At 38.2% G+C, this 25,455-nt stretch overlaps 1 protein-coding gene and 1 long non-coding RNA gene across 3 annotated transcripts in view; one reads left to right on the top strand and one right to left on the bottom strand.

Annotated features, from left to right (window-relative positions):
• The window catches only part of LOC140253777 (uncharacterized), a 347,687-nt gene that overhangs the window by 312,709 nt on the left and 9,523 nt on the right, over positions 1-25,455 (top strand). The window lies entirely within an intron of this gene.
• CTNNA3 (catenin alpha 3) overlaps positions 22,186-25,455 on the bottom strand; it is a 384,435-nt gene continuing 381,165 nt past the window's right edge. For both annotated transcript variants that reach the window (XM_072339610.1, XM_072339609.1), the window contains one exon: positions 22,186-24,345. In XM_072339610.1, coding sequence (XP_072195711.1) covers positions 24,058-24,345 — 288 coding nt within the window. In that variant the 3' untranslated portion in view covers positions 22,186-24,057. The remainder of the gene's footprint in view (positions 24,346-25,455) is intronic.

Below are 25,455 nucleotides of genomic sequence, written 5' to 3' on the forward strand. Positions count from 1 at the left end.
CCTGAAAGATAATTTTTCCAGTTGCTGCTTTCCTGTAAAATCTTCATCTTTGTAATCCAGGAATTTTAGTAATATTATATATATTATACTAGTAATGGTAATCTATATTTGCATGCAAACAGTCACTGTTTGGGGGGGGGAGGGAGGGAAGGGGATGTTGTGCCTTACCTGGACATTATTGAGGAGTCCTAAAACTACACGTGTTTCTGTAGTCCTGCTACCTTTCTGTTCTGCAAGGACACAATCAGGTTGAGCTCCACTTAGACACTGCTAGGGCAGAAATGTCTCTAGCTTTGAGCGTGTGTTACTTGTGCTCCTCCTGTGCTGTGAATTTATCAACATTACTGCTTCCCAAATAATCTCTTGAATTTTTTTTTTTTAATTTCGATAAAACTGATAGTTGGCATTTTTACTTTCATTCTAACAGCTGTCACTTATACCTACTTTCACTGTAGTATCCTTGTGGGATGTTTTGTAGAACTGTATAAATATGAAGGTGAGGATTGTTGTACTCATCAGAATATATTTTTTTAAATGTATAAAAATTCTGAACTCTCAGAAGCAGAATTTTGCAGTAAAGGAGACAAAAGAAAATCTGCTTTAGAAGAACAGTTGTGTTTTTGTTTTTAAGAACAGTTCATACAGCTTTTTATTATCCTGTTTATTCCATTCTAAAAAATGTAATAATCCTCTTTACTCATTTTTGCTGCTTTTCACTTACAAAGTGTTTTTCAACCTGGTGCTTCCTTTTTTTTTTTTTTTTTTTTTTTTTTTTTTGTCTAACACCTGCCTTATCACATGTCCTCATTTTAATCTTAGAAGATGAAAAATCTCTTCTCAATGCCCACTTTATTATCAGATTAACTAATGAGTTTGCTGCAGGGTAGTTAAATAAAGTGTTTTTCTAGTGAAATAATTATCAGATTGCATTTGTTTCTGTCTGAGGGAGAAAGAAATCTTACCATAGTATGTATAAAATGCATGCCGTATGAAAACTTAGCCTGTATATTACTGCAGCTATTTCTTGTGTTACTACTTTGATAGAGCTGTTCTTCCTGGAAAATAACCAGGACCCACTAGAAATTCACTCATCTCATTTGATTTGCTAACTTTGTTGAATGTCTTGCTTCAAGAGATAAGGTTATTTTTAAAGTGTTGCACATCCATAATTTACACTGACTTTCTCAAATATCTCTGTCCTCAAATCTAGCGTATATTTAAAATGACTAGTGTAAGAACAGGCTCTTGAAATGCAAGGAGGTTATTAACATAGTTAAATGTATGTAGGTAATTGCTGAAATACATTTCTAACATAGAGCTAACGAAATAAAAATACTATACTAATAGGTTGTTAAGAAGTAGTTAACCTATTTTCTTCTTGACACCTGTGGCCATGATAGCATTTGATGTTTGTTCCTTAGAGGTCTGCCTGAGACTCTTCCTGTATATATGATCTTCTCACATGATTCCTTTCAAATGTGTTGTTGAAGATATGCTGAAATAAATTTTCATGATATACACGTATAATTCACTACAAGCGGTAACACTAAGTGTTGATTCACTTCGGTATAGTTTATGGGCAAATATCTGGCATGAAATACGATTTTATTACGCAATGGATTAACAAGAGACTACCTGACTTTACTTCACTGGAGTCATTCCAGACATTGATGGAAATGAGGTTAGAACTTATTTGCCCAGTTATAAATAATTTGTGTAGTCTTGCAAAGTGTAAATACCGGAGAGCATTCAGCCAAATTAGTGCTCTAATAGAAAGTTGTCTGTACAAAAATTAGCATGAATTCTTACAATATGTCCATAGTACACTAGAGACTGGGTTTGCTCTAATTACTTTACACAAATCTGAATGTAATGAAGGAAAAGCAATCTTGGAAGTACTACATGTAATGGAGGAAATGCAAACTGCTTTGGACCCACTTACCTCTTGTGGAACATTTGCTGGAGGTGACTTTTTGGAATATCCACCCCTTGAGGGAAGGCAGAGCCTCCAAGGTGGAGTGCACGGAGTAATCCTGTCTGTGATAGTTCACCAAGCAGCAGGATTTGTGAATTTAGCTTGTAGCAAACACCAGGGGGACCTGGTACGCTAACTTGTAAGAGAATACCAAAACTCTGCTCTGTAGAGCAGAGTGCAAGGCCCATGGCCAAATTCCATGATTATCCATTTAGGGACGGGGACTTGATGATGCTATTGGAACTGATAAGCTATCTTGTTTTCCTGAGCCAGCAGTTTTCAACCTTTCTGTCAAAAACATGTTTAGAAGTAAACCTTGCAAGACCAGGGGTGCGTTTGACAGGAATTACTAATGCTCTGCCTCAAAGTAGGAAAAAGTAGTATATGGCTTAAGAGAGACAAAAATTGGGATGGCTAGAAGATACCATTGCAGACAAGCTGAGATCAGTCAAACTGAGCGTCTCCTTTCTCCTTTTCCCCACTTTTACTCTGCCTTTCACTACCCCCTCTAGGGACATCTGCTGGGTAAGATTTGCACACTCAGTTATGCTGAGTGCTTCCCTGGGAAACTTGGAAATTTGTCTAAAGCTGTTCCATGGTTTAACATGATTGTAGTTAGCTATATTGTTCGTCTAATTGATTAAACTCATATGTTTTGCAGGCACTGTGTTCATCACCAGCATTCCAGGAGAATGTTGCTTTAAACTGCACTAGTTACTAATTTAGCTGAGGCAGTTCTCACTAGTGTGCCCAAACTCCTTATGAGTGGTTGTGAGAGCCCCTTTGAATTCATTTAGATGAATTACACAATGTGCTATTTATGAATCTAACTGTGGTAAATCGTATATTGAATGCAACTGAATATAGAGCACCAAATCACTCAATCTAAGCTCAGCCACCCCCAACCCTTCTGATATCTGAAAATGAGCTGGAATGCAAGAGGGTTTATTTTCTGCCCAACTTCTCCACTCCTTTCACATGATGGCACTATTAAAATACTATTTATTTAATTGAATTAAAGTCATTTAATACTTCAGTGGGTAATTGTGAGTTATGGAGAAAGATTTACCACTATACATTTACAAATTTATGTTAATGTTGTAGCAATTTAAAATATAAGAATTCATATACATACTTGCATTAATACTTTTATATGGGATGTATCCACAGTCAAAGATATACCTGCTTTGTGCAGTGGCTTTGAAACTAAACCCATGCATTGCAGTTTGTTTTTTTGTAACCTGTACTCTGACATGGTTAAACACTGTCTTTTGATTCTGCATTATTCCATTTCCTTCAAATATGACTTGCATAGGAATTGATTTGGTCAGTGGCTGAGGCTATGTATATAAATTCTTCAATCCACTGATATCCTTTCTCCTCCACTAGAAAGATATAATCTTTTCTTGAGTGTTTCAGTTTAATTTTAGAGAGATTCTTAAAGAATATGTACTCCAACTGCATATGCTTCATTGAGAATGTTCTTAAAATCCTCATACAGTCTGGCAAGCAATGTGAAAATCCGCAGACCTTCATTCAAGTGTTTTAATGCTTTCTTCTGTCATCTGTATTAGAATGCTGGACAGGATGATACGGCTAACCTTTTCCTGTGCACCTTTACCTTCTCAGAGCCACTCTTAAGTTATTTTCACCATTATTACAGCAAACATGATAAGTTGCATACAGTACCTTAGCTAAGTGTATTGGAAAACACATTTCAAGCATCATTAGCCATAGCAGATCATTTCTCGCTGAATCAAATTCTTTAGTGAAGTCAACAAAAAGGAGTGATGGTAACTAAAATATCTGAAAGTGACTGATTGTCATCCTGAGGTATATCCCTTGTGCCTCGTCTAGATGTACATCATACCATTTCAACTTTGGTGCTGTTTGTTTTTTAATCTTTGAATCTTTGACCTTGCTTCCAGATGATATGAGTGAGATTGGTTTGTAGCTATGTGTTTCTTCCAGTACTGTTTTTTGGGTACTGGAATGTACATTGATCTTGTCTAGAAATCTGACTGCCCTCCAGCTGGCACTAGCTTCGTATATATTGAAAGCAACGTTTCTACTGCTGCTCTATGAGATACTTTATTGACACATCATCCTGTCTTTAACTTTTCCATTCTTCACCCTTTTAACAGTGTGTCTTGCTTTAGATTATAATGGTGGTAGTTCTGTTTAACGTGAACCATCAAGATTATTCGTCTGTTCCTTACCCTTACATAGTCCTGACGGCATTTTTCTCTATCTACATTTCCTAGCTTTGCTTCAACCTGGATCCCCTGGCAGCTTTCACTGAGTGCCTGTTAATGTGAGCTTTTAACCCACATTCTAGTGACAGTGCTACAAACATCTTTAGTCAGCTATTATGCCATCTTTTGGGTTTTTTCTTTTGTATTTAATCAGACCTCCTTATTGCATTTTTTTCAATTGTTGAATTGGAATATTTTTTCCCCCTTCAGTGCTCATCTAACAACCCTCACTTTTGCTAGTACTGCGTTCTCCTGTTTTTGTTTTACTAAAATTTATTCCCTTTATTTTTGGATCTTGCTCTTCTTTCAGTGCTTAGAAACAGATTCTGGTATCTGCAGTATATATTGTTGCATTATCTATGCAGAATCAAAGTTCAGCAATTCAAGGCCTTCTCTTCCTTTCATTTTATAGCTTTCCAGTATAGCTAATCAATCACAGACAGTGCCAGAGAAAATTCTCTTCTTCTGATATGTTGGTGTTCAGACTGTTTGTGTGCAGTTGTCCTGATTTCCTGACCAGATATTTGGCAATGTGAGGTCATGCATGATTTATTTCTAAAGAGGAAGTTCTTAGTGAGGACAGGCTTTCAATGCAGGATTTAGCTATCTGCTGTTTTTTTCTTTTCCTTTTGTCTTATTCTTGCCTCTCTCCCACCCCACAATTTAGACATTTGGTCACAATAAATGAGTCTCTCCCTTCAAAAATGTAACTCATTTAGTTCTTGTGTTCATATTAAATAAGTACTGAGTGTCAAATTCTGTCCATGATATAATCAGTCAAGCTAATAGCCTCAGCAAAAGTTACTACATATGTGCAGCTTGATACTTTTTTCAATATTTTCTAGTTCCTACTTTATTTAATGTCAGGACATTCCCTGTGAAGGATATATAACATTTTGAACAGTCGCTTTTAATAGTAGCAATGACAACAAAATTGTGCCCTGAGTATATGGAAGCTAAAAATACGCTCTAATATCTCAGCTAAAAAAAAAGTACCTGAATGAAATCTCAAAGCATTTTTATGGGGGATATATGTGTGGAAGAGTTACATTCTAAAAATACTTTCAGGCCGTGTTAATACAGGAGACATAATAGAAAATATTTTAAAGCCATATTGATAGCTTTGCTGGAATTAATATTTGAATAAAATAAGAATACATAGACTGACTTTTTTTTTCTAGATGTCATCTGGCAATTTAAATACATTCAGAGAGAAATTGTAACTGTATTTATCCTCTGAATGGGGGTGGGTGAGTGGTCTTAAGTACCAACAAATCCAGTCTTATTTTTGTAGGTTCTATGTATTTTTTTCTAGTTATCACTATTCTACACTAAAGTTTATCTAGCCTTCAGAGAAATGGAGGCATATGAGAAGCAGCAAACCAGTGTGTGATTCAACGTTTCTAGTTGCGTAAGGTGCAGAAAGGAAGAGAACTGAAATAGTGCAGAGAAGCAGGGCACTGCATATCACTGGGTTAACACTGTGAATTACATCGGGTCAAATGAAAAGTGAAATTGTATGTCCTCTTTGCATAGCTGCCATCTGGCTGACTTTGGATCCAGATGTCGCATTTCTTTTTATCCTTTGAATATAACAACTGTTTCAAGGTTTACTTGGGGGGAAATACAGCAAGTATGGAGGAGGCAGATGTGAAGTAGACATAAAGATTTTGTAAAGTAATTAGAAAAGATTGGATATTCTATTTTATACTCTTCAGAGATTTGTTCCACCTGGCTTACTGTTATTACAAATGTTGGGAATATCCTTGAAGTGTCAAATAAGACAATGTTTGTGCCTTTATATCAATGCAGTGTTCAGATGTTGTCTGTATTTGAACATTGCCTTATTTCATTTTATTTTTTCATGCAGCAGTCTTTCTATAAAGCTGAGAATGCAGTAACTATTAAATCATTTATTCCAACGTTATGTTTAAATTTTAAAGTGTATTTACAACACAGAAGTTGAACTGAACCACTGGTAGAAAAAATAATAATAATAATTGAGCCAAATCTAAAGACAGAAGTCTGTATTACTTGAACTCACCAATCAGTAAATTCCCTGATGAAGGTGGCAGGAGAGGAATTCTCCAGGAAACCTCACGATCATTGCTGAAATCATTAACCACCCATCAGGATGTTTACTATCAACTAGAGAAAATGCTGCCGCTCTGAAATGTGGCTTGTTGTTTTTTTCTTCTGCTAGGACTAGGGACTGGTGTTGATGTATGTAATTGGGTAACATGGATTTTGGAAAGCTGTGATATACCTGATATCATTTCCACTCTTTGTTCTTTATTTCACTGAGAGCTTTAAGGTGACAGGGCTGTTAGCAGCAGCTACCTGAAAGAAGGAAAATGGCCATGGATTCAGATACCTACAGACTAGATCACTGGCTCCATATAGATTTTACCAGGAAGGGTTTTGAAGTTTGAAGCTGTACTTCAACTTCTGACTTCCTAAGCCTGCTTGATTCCATATTTGGTTAGAAAGATTAAGAAATGCCATTTTTTACACGTTGATTGTTGAAATATCATTGCCTGATGCTTTTTATCTACTGTATGGTTCTGCTTCTCTTACAGCAATCAAATTTGCATGGGGTTCATATCAACTTTTACAGTCTAGACTATATTAAGTTCAGCAGTAGAGAGGGATTGTATCGCCATTTCTGTAGCAGCATTGTGGTCAACTGGGAAAGGCCTGTTTTCATTCATTCAGCTGAAGGCTGCACCTGGAGGCATCTCACCACCACTCTGAGTGTTTTCATAAATTCTCTCTCAAGTTCTTGTTTGTGAATACCTCACACTGTGGGAGCACCTATGCAAGAGCTATTGGTTGCAGAATTTTGTTTTTAACTTCATCATGATGCACAGCTTTCCAAGCTTGTTGTGTGTTTGGTCATTAAACAGGCAGTAAACATCACACGTTTATCTCAGCTTCTGTCTGAAGTAGAGCTTTATTTGCTCACTGGGGTTGAGTCGAATGCTGGATTTTGCTTTTGACTTCTACTGTTTTAAAGTAATTTTTCTGTACTTTCAAGTGCCTATATTAGTGGGTTTTATTACTTTCATTTCTAGGCCTTAGGTTCGTAGATTCATAATGCCTTGTCCAGTTCTGATAGTAACCTCTCTCAGTAGTTCCAAGAACTGTGTCATTGTAAAAGAAAATCTTGTGCTCTCTAGAAGTACATTCTACCTATGCTCTCTGTAGAGAAATATACAGCTGTGTGATTTATCTATTTGACCTTCAGATTTAGGCTTCCTCATAGCTGTGTTAATACTTGCAGGTCTATTGTGCAGTTTAAAAAATAAGTGATGCTTATTTCCATTTGCTGCTGTTTACAAACACATACATTTCCAGAAATGGGCTGCTAATTTTTTACTGAATTTGACAGACTAAAGTTCCCAACAGAAGAAAAATAGGTTTTGCACATCATAGGCCATAAGTTCTTCACCTTTTTATTCAGAATATTCTGCTGCCACCCCTCCTTTCTACTGCTTTTTTGCCTTCCTTTTTCCTTTTTGAGAGACTTCTCTTGTGAGAACAGCAGAAGGGATTTGGTGCTAAAGGAAAGAGGACTTTAGAGGTTTTCTGCATTCTTGTAAGAAACAATAGGCAGTAATTCTGACTGAAGAACGTTTTTATGTGAAAACTGATGTTTGGAGTAGCAGCTTTTGTCTGTGATCACTTCTTTCAAAAGAGAGATCAGTTTGTCTCAATTTGTAGGATGCTTACAACTGCAGCTTGATCATCCTCTTCATAGGAAAAAAAACAACCCACAAGTATTTCTGGATAATCCAGTTTCATTTCTGATTCTGAGTCCTGTCTTTTCCATTGTACGTGACGTGAACTTAATTCACTTCCAAAATGTCTGTATTTGCTTACATATGTGACCAGCTCCTATAAGAACTCGTAGTATAACTTTCAACTCTTTATTTCCAAGACAACTCTCAGGTTTTTGCATAGCCTGTCATATTGTCTGGTAAAACTGATGAAAATAGAGTTGTTTAGAGAGTAAGCTACGTGAATGAATTACAGCTGGGAACTGGTGGTTTGCTTATTGAAGAGGGGGAAGCATCTTATGAGGTATATTGTTCTGTTCAGTTTTGGGTGCTGAAACACATTTATAAGAAGTGATTTTAAAAAGTAGTCAGTGCTTATTGGTTATTTTTGTTGTGGTTTTGGAAAATCTATTCGGTTTGCTTTATGTCTTGCAAAACTACTATCCCAGTAAATATGGCTACATATGAATCCCAGAGCCCTGATTTCAGTGCTTTCTGCTGACCAGCATAGCTTAAACCATTTAATGTCAGCCTCCTGCAAAGCTTGAGCTTAAGACTCAGTTATATAGTAATATCTCAAACTAAGACATCAGAAGGAATGCAAAAACTAGTCAGAATCAGCAATGATGGCATAAATATAACTATTCACGGTTAATACTGATGCCTGAAGTTATGAAATAAGTGGTATAACCCCATCCCGAGCTCTGGCCTGATCCCCGGGTAGTTTTCAGGGTGGATAGGAAAGAGGTTTGGTGCAGAAACTGAGAAGCTAAGATTAATCCTTCACTGAAGCAGAGCTTCAGCCTGTGCATGTCAAGTGTCTTGTTGCCCTGATCTTTGTCCTGATCTTTGAAGCAGTTATGTTCTCTCATGTCTTGACTTGTACAAGCTAACATGTTGAATCCCTGCCTCAATAGAGACCTAATCTGCTCCTTTTCCGCTGAATTCCAGACAAGAACATTTCTAATGTGGTTTCTCTTCCCTGTTTTAATTGCACTTTGATTGTATCTTGCATTATTGGTTCACTAGGGACTTGGGCATTACAGTACATTAATTAGGAATATTAACACGTTACTAGGAGCTGTTCTGAAATCTGTGTTAACTTACAAAATTCATTTTTGGCCTTATCCTTCAGCAGTAAAATACCTAGAAAATTTTAAATTGGTTGTAAAAAATTGTATGGATTTAGATGCTACATACTTATATAGAAAATAAGGAAGCCAGTTCTTGCAGTGAGGGCATACTTAGTGAAGAAGAAAAACAATGTTCTGGCTTTCTGGTTGTTTTGTTGTTGTTGTTGTTGTTCTTCATGTTTGGAAGTATGTCAGGTGATTGTTTGTACTGTTTGCTTACACTAATTTTGTATGACGAGGAGACCAAAGTTAAATTACTTAAAACAATTAACATGTGGAATCCAGCAGATGTATGTAGCTTCCTCTAAAAGTAATGTCTCCTACTTATTTCCATCAATATGACAGTGAGTCCAATGAGCACAATACCAATGTTTGATAGAGCAAATTCTCAGCTCCAAAATACTTCTCAACATAGTTGCCACTGTTTGCTGATTTGTGCAGGTGAGCTGGATGAGATGCTCTTCATTTTGCAGCATGACAGTTGTGCATAGCTTTCCAGTACATGACTTCTCTTTCATATTGCCATTGCTGAAATGCACCACCTGTCCCACCCTGTGCTTACATCCGCTGTTTGGTCTCCATAGATATTTAGCAAGCATTGTCAATGGGTGCCGTTTTTTCATGTGGAGGAATTCATTTCCATACCTTTCATACGCACTTCCATGTCTGACATTTTGTTCGAAAGCTTCTCTACTGCCATCTGTCACATAAAAAAATGTAGCTGAATACTGACATCTCCACTGTCATACCTCCAACATCCCCCTCTGATGTTCCAGGCCAGTAAAATAAAATAGGAGGCATTACTGTAACTGTATTATACAAAACCAGTTTGTTGGAAGGCTCCCATATGGTCTGAATGTCTTTTGTCATTATTTTGTTGAAAGTTCAGTCTAGATCACATTGTCAGACTGATAAAAACAAATAATTTCCTATTTTATAAATACATTATGTGTCTTTGATAAAACAGCAGGAGGCAGGTTGTAATCATACCTGTCTCCTTGCAGGTTCACCTTTAGCTCTTTCACAGTGTCTTGATGTTCTATAAACATGGAAGAGAACATTGAAGTGTTATGGTCTCCCTGCAGGAAAAAGTCTCAAGCAACCAGTTTTGAGAATAAATTTTAGTTTTCCCTCTGAAGAGGTTATTTAAGACTTAAAAATAATAATTAAAAGAATAGAATAAGAAAGAAACAACAACAAAAAGCAGAAGAACAACACTCAGTATAATTAACATTTACATGTTCCGTCTAATTTCTTTCACATGCATTTGCCTAAAAATAACTACAGTGCATACCCTGCATTACAATGAATCCCTCCTGTGGTGGTAAAAAAAATATTTACTGTCTTTTAAAATGGATGTACCCATTTCCTGTGCACTGGTAGGGGAAACAAAAACAAGCATTTAATTTAAAGGATGCTTCATCTGTTGATGGTGTTTGTGCCAATTTACAGAAGCTAATGGTAGTGTTAATGTAACTTGATTTCTGAGCAATTAAGCAACAGTTTTAGTACGAGCAAAATATTTAATTGGGATCTTTTATCAGGAAGCCAGAATAATGGCCAATACTGTATGTGTACAATTCTGATGAAATACTGTGGTTTTATTATGTTGTTAGTCTGGATGCTAAATAGCTTCGACTGTTGATAATGGAATACAATGTCTTTCACTTTCACTTCAACATATATAAGTAGCCATATTAAATATTTCTCACAATCAGTCTTGCAGTGTCAGGGAAGGATTCTCAGCTGCAACTACTGCATCAAGGCAGGACAGAGTAAATACATAAGTATTTACAAAAAACAACAACAACAAAAAACACCCAACAGCACTAATCCTTCTACAGAGTTACATATCTGGCTTCTGTATTTTCTCCATCTTCTCATACATGTCACCAAAAATTCAGATCTATATGAGACTTTTCCTTTACAAGACTATCTTCCAGTATTTTCTCCCTATAGAGGAGATTAGCGTTTTGTGACCTTTTGAACCAATAGTTCTGTTTTCTGAAGCAGAAAATTAAGTTTTCTTTACTGTGAAGAAGCCTATGTATGTCTCATATTCACTCTAGACAGTCCTGACATACAAGGAGCAGAGTATGTGAAAATGTGTAGAAGGAGTTAGGACAGCAGAAAGCAGATTTTCAGTAGAATTTATAACAGAAATGTCTTCAGAGGTTCTTGCTCATACTAAGATACCTGTAAGGTGCTCTGAGAGTCCAAAGAGCTATTCCGTGAATTAAGGTGTAATTCATTCTCTTTCCACTGTTAAGAGGACAATAGAGTGAGGAGGAATCAGATTTTTCAGCAAGGCTTATGAATCTTGAAGGAAGATCAGAGAAATGTTTGAGATACTTGAGATAGTAAAATAAAATCACGTCAGATACTGGTCCTGGATATTGTATGCCAGATGGTTTAGGAAAAGCTGAAAATGGAGGAAATGGCCATAAGTGTATAATTACTGTAGTTTCTGAACAGATGTCTTCACTTGCAAGGAAATTCCAGGACAGCGGCTTGCAAAATCTTCTTGCCAGAAGTACCCAGTCCCTTGGGCTGGAATTTCTGCTCAGTGCCTGGAAGTGTCACCTCTGGCATTTCCTTATAGGTGCTATTAGTACTTCTGTAGGTCCTAAACCTGTATAGGCAGATTAGGGATTGTTTATTATTAAAACAGGGTAAAATACCAGATGGCTGGTGATGTTTGCATGGAATTGTCTTTCCTGTGTTCCTCTCTGTAACTGTACTGTAAACCGGCTCAGTCATGCAATGTATTTCTCCTGGTGAGCATTGTTCAGCTCTTCCTGTAGTTTAGGTGGGAATAACAGGCAATAGTCAGGCCCTGGAATATGAACTTGCAAGGTGCACTTAGTACAGGAGCCCTGTACCTCCAGTGAAGGTTATACAGCTACTTGTAACTTCCAGTTAAGAAAAATATGTCCCACTTTTCTTTTCTGTAGGTGACACAGCCTTTCATGTGTCTTACTGGCTGAAGTAAATAAAATGGGCTACACCTAGATTAGACAGAATTTTGTAATGTGTTTGTATTGGCAGAAAGTAGGAAAGGAAAAACAGCCTTTTTTACTATCCTGAACTGTAATTGAAGGAAAGCTAATCAAGTGAGTGGAAATGGCATGGGAGAACACTACACTCATATTAGAGATGGATTATTATTCGTGTTCTGTTTTTGGCAGATGGCTTAATACATTAAAATGGACGAGAGAGCAGTACAGACAGTGTGGCATCATAGCTGTACAAATGGAGACAGCCCAGGCAGAAGCTCATTGCAGTTTGGGGAGTGACTGGGAGAAGAAAATGGCTCTGTCACACTTAATTAAAAAAAGCAGCAGCACAATACAGACAAAGGCCAGTGACAAGTATTGTCCCTGCAGATGAAGCATTATCTACTTTGTACAGTCCATACAGTGCCATTCAGCTCCTCTGCTTACTGACTCTATAGGTGATGCAGCTTTTTAATTTTCCTTTCACTCATAAAGGAAAAACAGCTCCTTAATCACCCCGAGGTCAGTCAAAGAGAGGAAAACACAGAAGTTGAACCATTCCTTCCTCCTTTTCCTTTCTTCTTAGATAAATGTAGGTCTAACTACTGTTCTGACCTCTGGGATTTCTGTTTCAGTACTTAGATTTCTGTGTCTAACTGAATAGCAGAGCACCCTCACGAGAACTTTCAGCTAACTTTTTGTTGTTTACAGTGCAAGCATCTTTTTTGGAACATAAATGCTAATGAAAAACAAGGGACTTTTTTTCCCCTCAGCTTTCAAAAAATAATTTGTCTGTGACAGTAATCTTGTAATTATTTTCTGTAGCGACTTCTTTCTCCTTAGAGTTTGAGTAAATTAATAGGTTCAAAGTGTCAGGAGCATTCTTTCAATTACCTAAGGTGTGCTAGTTCTAGTAACAGATTTTCAGTTTGCTAGATCAGTTTTTGCTTCACGCTCGGCATTAAGTGGATTTGGACCAGCTTGCATTCAGATCAAGCATAGCACAGTCTTCTGCACCATTTGTCCAGCTGTACCCTGTTGCAGGCAGGGCACCAGATGCAGACAAGGACAATGGTAGGGCAAGATAGAGGCCAAGCCTGTCAGTCAGCAGCAATTCTCAGCATCATGTGTGCTGAATACAAGGAGTGAAGACCTTTCCAATTTGGTATCTCTGCTAGCTAGAAATCAGTAGAAAGATGTGGGAGCACTGCCCCAATACAATTTGAAGTGTGTTCTTAATTGTTCATATAGGAGGAGTTTAAATTTCAAGTGTAGACCTGGTTATTTTGCATGGTCTGCTAATTTAAATGCCTAAAATTGGAACAGCATGAATGCCTTTAGTGTTGCTGTGTGTCCTCTGTGTGCAGGCATAGTCCTGGTGTCTGCGTGATTCTTTAAGGTGTTGTCTGGCCTAACGTGCTTATGTTTATGATGACAGAGCAGTCTGTTACGCTCACAGCCATTGCCAAGTGACACATAGCTGTGGGTATTTGTAGATTAAATTAGATAAATAATGTACTTATTCCTGCACTTCTTACTGCAGAAGAATGTGCATGCCTTCACTACTATAGTTTCAATGTTTATGGAAGACATTTGATTTGAATTGCTTTTACAGAAGTTAATTACATTCATTTTATAACTATATCATTAGTGTTACTTTATAATGCTACTCAGGCCAAGTGACTTTCCTTCAGTCATACTGAGAAAAGATTCTCAAATTACCTATTCTATTCTGGACATAAAATAAAGGGCTACAGTGCAAAGCCGTACTACAGAGTGAAATGTCTGAAATGAGCGTACAGTAAAAATTATGCATAAAATCTGCCATAGACATATTTATTCTTCATCTATCTGTATTAACATGAAAAGATATGCATGTGGACAGAACACAGATATGCTCACCAAGGTTGGAAATGATCTCCAAGATTATTTAGTTCAATTAGTGTCCTTACTATAACTTCTAAACTTTTCTTCAACGCATCAGGGATAGTGACTTCACCATCCACCTCCCTGGGCAGCCCATTTCAGCACCTGACCACTCTTTTGGAGATTTTTTCCAATATCCAATCTGATCCTCCCTAGTACAGCTTGAGGCCGTACCTTCTCATCCTATTGCTAGTTATGCAGAAGAGACCGATGCCCACCTTGCTACAGCCTCCTTTCAGGTAGTAGTAGAAAGCTACAAAGTCTCCCCTGAGCTTTCTCTTCTCCATATTAAACTACTCCTCCTAAGACTTGTGCTCCACACCCCTCACCAGCTTAGTTGCCTTTCTCTGGACACACTCAATGTCTTTCTTGTAGTGAGGAGCCCAAAACTGAATGCAGTCCTCTAGATCTGGCCTCATCAGAGCTGAGTACAGGGAGATGATCACCTTCTGCTCCTGCTGGCTGCACTGTTTGTGCTAAAAGCCAGGATGCCATTGGCCACCTTGACTGCCTGGGCACATTGCTGGGCACAAGCAGCGACCAACATACACAGGTCCTTTACTTCCACAGTCTTTCAGCCATTCTGCCCCAAGCTTGTAGCAATGCATGATGTTTTAGTCAAAGTTCAGGGCCCAACACTCGGTCTTGTTGAACTTCAACCTGTTGTCCTCAGCCCAGTGTTCCAGCCTGTCCAGATCCCTCTATAGAGCCTTTCTACGCTCCAGGCAGATGGACACTTCCTGTTTGGAGTCATCTGCTGAGGGTGTACTCAGTGCTGTCATCTAGATCCATAAAGATATTAAACAGGATGGACCATAGTACTGACCCCTGAGAACACCGCTTCTGGCCAGTCAGCACCACTCATTCAAGTATCATCTTCTTCTAACTGTATTATATAGAACAGGATGAATAAAAATGGCAGTTTTGCTACCACTGCCTCACTAGCATAAAAATCAATCTCTTTGCTCATGCCTGGTGCCGTTTGATTTGGCACTTAGCGATCCGCTAGAGACAGTGAGGAAAATATGAACAATGTCAAGAGAAAATGCATTGTTGGAAGCAAAATCAATTCTTTAAGTTCATTTCAGTTCCTCATTTTGCAAATTTCATTATATCCAATTCTATTACAAAATACACTCTCAGTATGGCCAATAATTGGAAGAAGAATGCTCACGTGGGTTTAATAATTAATTTATTTGAGTCTTCACATGTTTCAGTTTTCTTCAATAAAATATAACCAAGATGGAATGATCTTATGGAAGATCATATAGTCAGTGCACATAAATTCTTACATGCTAAAGACTTCTACAGACAAGAAGTAGTTTTTAGGATGTAGTAGAAATTCATGCTGAACTAATGTAATTGCTACCAGAACACAATAATTGAATGTTTGCAGGAGCTTTTACTGATGTCATATACTTTCAATCTGGCTGTTCCTCATCAGTTTCTCTGTTTGACTGATGCAGTCCTACCATACTGCTCAGGAAGCAGGACATGATATGCTGCTTGGATGGCCCCGGAAATTATGAAACAAAATTGTTTCAGCTATAAAACAGAGTACAGAAAATCCAACTTTGTTTTGTTGCCGTGCCTTTAGTATGAGTCCTTGTTGTAGTCTGTATGTTAGTTTCCTGCAATGAAGTGTTTGCAGCTGTCCAATTCCCATTCAATTATTCTGTTTCTGTGTGATGAAGTTACTTTGGGGTGCGCAATAATAAGCTTATGCAACAAGGAATTGCAGTGCAGTGACTTCAGGAGTCTAATGTAAAATGTAAAGGAGAAACACACCCCTGCTCCCTCTCTTCTTTTTTTTTCCCCCTGAAATTCTAATTTTATTCTATGACATATGGTTTTCCATCTGTTTATAGATCAAACAAGCTTAAAGATGGGAGTTTTAAGAAAGGAAAGTAACCTTTTTCTAAAGCGGGAAATTGTATTGCTGTTGAGAAATTGCACTAGTTTTGGTGAAATGAAAGGGAAAAGCCTCTAGGCAGTGCAGTAAGTTTGTTGATTTCACAAGTGTAAGCTGTGCTGTGTGCAGTTTTGTGTTTTTTGAAGCCTTTTCTGTACGTGCTATGTTAATTGTTTAGTATTTTACTATTAGTTCCTCCTTTATTTCCTTTCAGACATCAGAATCTTTGCACATTACAGTAGGTAATTACAGTCAATAAGAGAAAAATAATAATTTGGGGTGGGAGGAGGTAGCATGGTGGCTGTGGAGAGCATCGTGGTTTTATATCCATTACCATCTGCTAGGTTAGAGGAGCAGGAGGATGCGAGTAGGGTGGGATTGTGTGGACATCAAGAGGGAAAAAGACCTATCTCCAGAGACATGGAAGAACCTGAGAGGAGGCAGTGTGACCAGCACTGGAACTTCAGAAACTGTTGTGAACAAAGCAGTGACTGTGACAGTGGGCCTGGCTGAGGAATTATTGGCAATATTGGTGGTACTTGAGGGGAAGATGAGGCTGTTCACTTAAAGCTTGGGTTTGTTAGATCCCCATCTCCAGGATACTGTAACATAGTCTGGTTTTTTACCACATTTACAAAAAATGAAACCTTAGTTTAGATCACGGTTGAAATCATTACCTTATGCAACCTCTATCTAGTAGTACCCAGTAGCAGGCAGTGTCTTACACACTAGCTAAAAAATAGCTTCAGCAAAATAGAATACAGTAGAGGCTAGGTCAAGAGGGTTGAGTACACAATAGTTCTGAGTCCTGAATTTCATTTGAATTATAGGGTTGCCTACGCAGTGAGTACTATTTTTAGCCGAGAAGATGGGTTTAATTTACAGTAACTGTTTCAGGTGAGATTTCTCAGGTGGATACACTTGCTGAAATGTTAGAAATGCTGGTATATTTGTATGTGCTACATTCCTTGAACCAGCCTTGAGAACATGTTATTTTGTGAGGAAAGACATGTGGGATTAGGAGGCAGGGCAAAGTGATCTCACTCACTTGAAATTATTTTGGCTTCTTCTCGCAACTAGACAAAGAGTTTGGTGAAAATAGAGATCATTGTTACTCCAAAAGCTGAAGTGCTTTTTTACTGTTTATTTGTTTTACTTTATCAAACACAAATACCCTGGTCAGTTTTCCGAAGGTCTATGGGCAGATGTATTCAGTGCTCAATTTTTAATCAAGATTTTAGGCTCCAGTTTACTTTCCAACTGGCTTGATGCAATTGCTGTACTTTCACCATGAGCTACAGCTGATAGATTTTGTCAGTGTGATTTCTTCAAAAGGAAGGACAAAGCTGAATATGGAAAGGATGTACCTCACTAATGCTGTACCTTCCTGTGCTTCTGATCACACTGGCTGTAAATTCTAACAGTTCTAGTTTGATGAAAGCAGGCGGAGTTACTTTCATGTCAGGCTATGGCACAAATCAGCTAAGTGTTAGGACATCAGATTAGGGGCAGATAGTTTGTGGAGGATGTGTGTAGCTTTGTTGCATTTGTTTTTGCTGTATTTCTTCATGGCATTTGTGGCATGCATGCGCTCCATATGGGAAGGAGTGGAGCTTTCCTGAAGGGTAAAATATGGTGAGAGTTTGCAAGGAATAAAATGTCAGGCAGAAGCTACTGTGTTTTCACATTTATACCTTCTGTAACAATCTATGTAGATTTTGGGTAAGAAATGTTTCTTTAAGTGATTGTATTTTGGTGATAATGGAGTTGTTACCTAAATGCACCAGCAGTATGGCATTGCTTTTGCAAAGCACATACCTACAGTCTGAGTACCAGATCCACTGAAGAGATCATTTAAGCATGTTTTTAGCTATACTGGTTGCAATGTTGGCAGTTCCATGAGAATTCTTTATAGTATAAGTCACTGTTTACACCCACCATGCTGGAATGTATTGAGGTTGTTCTAGCAGTAAGGGTCAGAAGGTAAAGCATTACTGTAGTCTGACCAAATAACAGCCGGTGTTAATTCAGTGGCTGTACTAAAGTTTACATTACTGTGTTTAAACCAAAAGTATTTCAGCCAATGTTTCCCCTTACACACACTCAGTGTTTTGTCCACATTTGCATAGTATATGGTATACAACATCTGAAGTGAGTAGTTCTATTTTTCATTACTATATGAACTAAGTACATAAATCTGTCGAAAATAACAAACCAGAAAACAAGTGAGAAGTCTAGCATATGTTATCAAATAGCTTGGCATTATGCCTGGTTCGAGTAAGTCTGTGCCCATTGTTTAAGTAGCATATTGTATGCTCAAGTTTTGGTTAAGTCTGATACACATAGTAACAAGATGTAAGCACTTCACTGCTGTTTCTGTGCCAGAGTATGATTCTGAGATGATACCTCAGTTAAGGAAAAAGAGAATGCAATAGTAATGCACCAAGTTTCTGGAAAAGGAAGTAGGATTGGCCCAGAAAAAAGGGCTTGCTTAAAAACAAGATAAAAAATAACTCATTAGTTCATGTGAGATGAGGCTGAACATGCTTTTGTTAAGAAAGAAAGGATAGTTAAGATAGTTGTTAAGAAAGATAGGATAGAGAAGTAGAACAAACAAAATTAATTCACTGAAGTCTCTTCCTGGAGTGACACCTATTTCTTACTGCATAAGTTACTGGTGGGGGAGGCATTCTGTCCAATGGATACCTTGGGCAAAAATATAGGAAGAGTGGCTCTTCTCTCCTTTCATACCTTGAAAAATCAAAATGTAATTTTAGCACGCTTGAGACATCAGAATTCACTTTGAGAAAAGATAAGTACAGGGATGCTTGGGAGCTGAATGTGTTTCTGAAAAGCAGTACTGTAAGGGCTCTTTTACTTGGGAACAGTTTTCTTTGTATTCTTTCTTTTACCACGTATTTTCTGAACTGTCCTATTCTGCTTTTATATTTTAAGTGTTGAGAAGGCTTATTTGTACATGCATTTTGCTTACACTGGACTTATGTGTTATTGGCTGTCAGCTTTGGTCCTTAGCTTTTGATAATGCAGAAAATTAATGGAGTCTTCAGCTCAGGCGTTATGATAATAGAGTGCTCAACACACCTAAATAAAGACAAGTTATTTGAAATGCACCAGGAGGAAAGGGCAAGGAAGACGTATTTTCTTTTGGGGAGCATATCTCTTTACTGGTGGCATGCTTTCTACCTACTCAAAAGCAAACCTGAAGGTGACTTATCAGGCTTAGCCAGCCATGGTGGGGGATAACATTTTTAGAGAGCTGCTATAGAGGAAGGATGGCAGTAACTGCTGTCGAGGGGATATTTTACCACTGGATTCAGAGTAGCTGTGCTGATCTATCCTGGCTGCTGAGCTCGTCACATACCCAGGTTAATTTGTTCATTTTGTTGTACTTGTGGTAATGTTTTGAGAACAAGATAAGGTGAAACAAGACCTTGGGAAGTGGGGTGAGGGTGTTGAAAACTTTTATACTGTCTTTTTGTTTGAAGGCGGAAAGTGTAGGACATAAGACAGGAAGCTAATGCTGAAGGGAGAACACAAATATAAAGATTGTAGAAAGTATGATATATGGAAATCAAAGGGTGGATCAGAAAAGGCAGGTGGGTTACTTGGTTGCTGCCTGCAGATAATGCGAGGAAGCTGTGAAAGGGGGATTCAGTGATTCCTTACCTTGCTCTGGCCAGCCTTAGAAATAAACATGCTAAGTCTCCCTGGGGAGCCATAGAGGACCCAATCCTAATCAAATTCTTGAACTTCAGATGAATTGTGGATCCTCTGCAGCACACAGAGGCCACTGGTTGTGATGATGATGTATCAGATAGTACTACAAGGTGGTAGTCCAAGCAAGTCCATTCCTGCAAAGAACGAAATGCAGTAAGCTGTGGATACACCTTTCCCCTTCTTGTTTTATGATGATGTAGTTACAGCTCCGTAGTTTTTTGCTGTTATCTCCTTGATCTTTGTAAGGCCTTAACTCCAGGAATATTCTGCTTTCTTGGAGAAGTCCTTTCTTTGAAAGATGGTTTTCTTGACCAAAGAAGCTTTAAAAATAAAAATTAGTTTTCTCTCTGTCTCCTTTAACATCAGCCATGCTGTATAGTTGGGCAAACAGGCCTTGGTGCTCTGTTCATGTTTTCAGACTGTGGGAGCAATTATTTCCTGTCATGTTTCTACCCAGTATGGAACTCAGTAACTAAGCAGACAAAATGCCTACCAGCAGGCTGGCTGGAGTGGTTCACACCAGCTCCCTTAATGTCCTGTCCCCCTGCTTCTGTGGAAGTGCTAAGTGCCAGAAGGCACAATCTGCCCCATAGCTAATGAGCTGCATGACTATTTTCAGCTGCTTTTAAATCATTTTCTGTCTTGTATAAAAATAATTGAGAAGTCCAATACAAAGCCAATAGCTCTAAAATAGCCCGACTCATAGAAGATGGATAGTCCAGAGGAAACATGATCCTGCATGACCAGACATCTCTAGTCTCCAGCCTGCTAAAAAGCAGCTATTTTAAACATCAGGAAGTAGAAAGTATGCTGCCTACCTGTAAAGAGCTACTTAAAATTGCTAGATCCATATCTTGCAGTGCTGACTTATATCTTAAACAAGTCTTGTATGCTGGAGTCAAAAGTAAGCCCTTCTGCTTTTATTTCCTTTTGCTGATGGTCGATGGGTTTAGAAGCATTATTTCTGTTTAGTTTGCCATCACTGTTAAGCCATTTCTGCTTTGGATACATTTTGTTTCTTTTTTATTTTAGGAATTTTTCTTATAAACTAAGGTTTATTAATTGAAAGGTGGTTATTTGTCATTTCAGCAGTGGCACTTTCAGTGCACAGCAAACAACCTGTATGCAGCTAATGCTTTCTAACCGAAGGGAGTGGGCTTTTATTTATGTACTTAGTGAGAAAAATATACAGGCTAAACATCCCCCAAGTTTAACCAAGAATGGTACATAAGGGATAAGAATTAGTTGGAGGCACAAATAACAGGTACAACCACATAGAATTTTACTGTCTATTACCGGTGAAAACTTGGAAATGTTTTCTTCAAAACTGAAGCTAATAAGAGTCCATTTAAACCTGCTGTACAAGGCTGTTTTTCATAAATGCTTAACTGCAGATTTACAGAAAGTAACTCAATCTGCCTTCAAAAGATCCAAAACCTTTTGAAACCATCTGGAACACTAGACCTGTGTGATGTCACCATGCTTTGTCATCTTTGCTGAAGATGCAGCTATAGATCTTCCCTTGTGATTCCAGGTTAATGGCCTAAGTGCAGCAAACCCTGGAAGCGGGTTTTCACGTCTCCCACTTCCCCCCTATTTTTCCCTTCCAAAACCAAAGTCAATTAGTAGATTCAGAAGAATTTGGTGTTTGTTTTTTCTACAAAAGGGCAAGGCTGTAGGGATGGACAGAGATGCAAGTTCTTCCATTTTTCTGAGGAGCTGAGGAACTAGAGGGCTTGTGTTACTTAGCAGGAATGGCTGCTAACTCCAGGTGAAAACAGAGCAATTGGGACAAACTGAGTAAAATGTTTTCAGAAGCTCATCACCCATCAGCATTATCAACAGTGGCAGGGCAGTGGTGGTTCCTTGCTTTGCAGGTCTTTTGAGGGTGGTAATGAGCTAATACAATGAACATTGTACAACTCCAGGACTTGTTTCTTCTCCCTCTACCACCTTAGCTAGGAATAAACTTTACCTTGTTACTTTTCCATTGTGTTTGAACTTAAGCCAAGAAGTTGAAGTCCTGATATAACTAACCCATCATTCTTATGGCTCTTCTTGGAAGGCAGCTGGGGCTTTTGATTTCTTTGTTCTTTCTGAGAGGTGGGCTGTTTTTTGTTTTGTTTTCTTTTTTTCCTCTCTTAATGAAGTTCCATGTAATAGGAATGGTATCAGAAGCTGAGATTTAATTGCTTATTGAGAATGGCCAGGCTATGAGATCAGTGACCGCTATTGCAGTAAAGTACACTGCATTAAGCAATAAACTGTGCTTTAGTGATAAGAATGCTAAGAAAAGTTCTAATCTAAAGCAGGCTAATAAGAGCACACACAGTGTGCTGGACAAGCAGGTACTCCCTGCTTATTGGAATGAGAAAGTCTTGACAGGCTTTTTACCGGGGTATTTGTTACAGCCAGACTAGTAAGGAGACACATATCCAAATGAAACCGACAGTACTGAAAGACAAGCCTCCTCAGTGGTGTGCATGCTTTTTATTAATAATGTGAAAACAAGACATTTGTTGCAAACATCAGATGTGTGACTGATACCGAAGGAATTCCACAGACATGAGGATTCTTTAAGAGTAACACTCCTAACAGAACAGAACTTGTTACCTCACTTGTTGCCTTTTGAACCTCAGCATTGCTGGAGGATCACGTAGACTTAGGGGGTTGGCAAGAACCTGAGATAATACTTGGAGATACTGGCTTTAAGAAATGTATACTCTTCTGTACAATATACCACACAGAATCTTTATCTCAGCTCTTACTAGTCTGCTAGCAGACCTACTGAAAGTAGATGGAACAACTGGCTATATATTGCCTCTACCTGCTGTGCTTAACTGTTAGCTGCTTCCCACTCCATGTTCTTAGGGGACTAACAAAAACCTATATATGTGACTAAGATCTTAATGCAACTGTACTGGAGGTGATCTGTGTTGGAAAATAAGTATATTTTTTCCAAATCCTTCCTTAATTTTGTTCCATTTGACAAAATGTCATTTTGGTGAAAGTGGAATCCTGATGTGTAAAATCTCTAATGAATGATCAGTGCAGGTTTTGTTGGGATTTATTTATCAACAATCTAAAAATTATACTGCTGTACTGTCCTGAATGGTTGACATTTGTCAACCTGAATGCTCTGGCATTTGAGGGAGCCCTTTCACCTGAGCTAATATAGAAGTCGTAGCAAAAAAGGATCTACTTGCAAAGCAAAGACAAGTAAGGAGTGAAGTCTGGGAAAACAAACAGGGCAGGCAAGACAAGTTTGCTTCTTTTAAAAAGTCAATCCAAGTGGATTCAGGATTGAAACAGATCTAGTAAAAATGTTCTTTCCAGAGGTACTGTACCGAGGCCTGGTGGTAATCACTGACTAATAGCACTTTGTTACATATGTTGAAACATAATGTAGTGATTTAACAAGCTGCTAGACAGAACAGTCCTGCATTTGAGACTAAACTGTCATAAGCAGTCATTACATTGTTCAGATTCGAGATGTATGTGTACTTTTTTTACACACTAATATCAGTATAATCATATATTCCATACTTGTTCGTTTGTGCTGTGATTAGAAAAGCTTCTATTGTTATTAGAATAGGTTATCAGTGTGATGCAGTAGGGCTTGTGAATGACTAGAAAGGGCTTGTGAATTCACTAGGAAGCATTAGTTAATTAATTAATTAATTAAAGCCTTTTAAAGAGCTATTATTGCTGTGTTGCAATCATTGCTTTTTTATTACATTCTTAAATCCCTGTTGCTATAACACTGTTTCATCAAAAATGTTCAAGCTTTCATATCCACCCCTATTTTGATAGGCCTTGGAGGGGGTTGATCTTCAGATCTTTCAATCTAGATTAAAGCTAAAGGCCCAGACCCTCAACTAGCATCAGTTCGGCTGTTTCAGTCATAGTGTAATGATCCTGATTAAGTATCTATCCCAACAAACACAGCACTTAAAAATTCTGTATGTCCTAAACAACAAGCAGTTTAGTATTAGTGGTGAAGCAATACCTGACTAGTAAATGCAGAAGGACTTGGGGCACAGTTTGGCACCCTGCGTTCTGCTTTTCACCAGCTGTGACACAGTGCCATGGCATATCGCTCAGAAGTGCCCTGTTGAAACCTGCCAGTATGAAGGCACGATGGTTTGACACTGCAAAACGAGTACTTTTCATCTGTGTGCAGTTAAATAATCCAATATCATTTTCAAGTGATTTAAGCAAATGTGAACTTACAGATTTGTAGAAAAGCAAAACGCTAATGTACAGTTATTATGTAAGTAGGGGGAAAAGTGAAAAATCATCAGAATTTGAAGAAAGGAACATAAAAAGTGACAGACAGAATATTAGACTATTTCCCTGCCTTTGAATTCACTCATGACTTGAACAGGATGGATTCTCTTCTTTGCGGAACCTTTTCTGACAGCAGCATAGATTTCTTCTGGCTTCTCTCTTTTAATTAGAGGCTTCTTCTCTGGAGCTTTCATCCTCCACATCACAACAGGATGTCGTGGGCCAGTAGGACTCTGAATCTTGATAATCTTTGTGGATGCAATGTAGGACATCTTCACTGTCTGTACCACAGCGTTCATTAAATTTTTGGCAGCCTGAATTAGTGAGGTGACACTATCCAACTGTAATAAGAAACAGAAACATTAGTCTTGGCAAGCAGTCCGCTTTTAATCACAATATGCTCAGGATTAAACAATGATTAAAACCTAAGACTAAAATAGGAAAGCGTAATTTGTTTGCTTTCTCTTGGTGTGCTTGATGGTTATATTCATGTTCCACTGGTCAGTATTAAAGTGACACACAGGAATCTGTGCTGGTGAAGTATAATGGCTTATTGAGATGTATGTTGCTTGCCTTTAAGTGTGAACTCATGATTCTTGTCTGCAGGGCATCACTGCGATTACTACTGACTGGTAATAAAACCACCTCAAAGAAGAGCTATAAAAATGTTACCCATTATTTTCTTAACATCAGCAATAGGCAAATTCTCCAGCTGCTCCCTTCACATTCCAGGCTTTCTCACGTGCTTCTGAGCATTGCAGGGATACTGTGAAGTGGCTGAATTAGTAGCTGCTGAATATAGTCTCAATGACTAGGATTTTTAAAGCTAATAAGTGTGGGCTGTTGTACACAAACTGCAGTGACTGTGTGGCCTTGGGTTTTTTTCTTTTTTTTTTTTTCCCTTCAGGAATGAGAACCTTGAGAGGCAGAATGCAAAACAAACCTCTGTGTCACATGGTACTGTATTTAACAGCATGCTACGCAGCCAAGCAAGTGTTAAAGTAAAGGTATTTTCTATAGATATTTCTGGAAATAGAAAGTAGTATATATTGATTCCAACTGAAAATTGGCTGACTTGAGTGGGGAGAAAAAAAAAATGCAGTTTTAACTACTGTTATCTTTGCTGTGCTGCTCTGTAGTGGAATACAAAACCTGAATATATTGTTCCCTTCTCACCTAAGGCTTGCATGGCGTGTAGGGACTGAAAGCAGACAGTGCTGGGGCCACTTTACTTTCTTAGTTCTCTCCTTAGACACAGTGGCTTTGGCAGCTTGGACAAAGACAGATTTATCTGTGTTGCACAGTACAGTTGTGTGAAAGGCCAACACAGACCTGTGGCATGTGCTGAGTAAAGGCATTTTATTCTGACACAGTGATTCTCAAACTCTCATGTTTTAATTTGAGCTGGATGGAATTGTTTTCTTCAGAGTGTCTGGTAAGATGCTGTGTTT

This window comes from Excalfactoria chinensis, chromosome 6 (assembly GCF_039878825.1).
Source record: "Excalfactoria chinensis isolate bCotChi1 chromosome 6, bCotChi1.hap2, whole genome shotgun sequence".
NCBI classification, from domain to species: Eukaryota; Metazoa; Chordata; class Aves; order Galliformes; family Phasianidae; genus Excalfactoria; species Excalfactoria chinensis.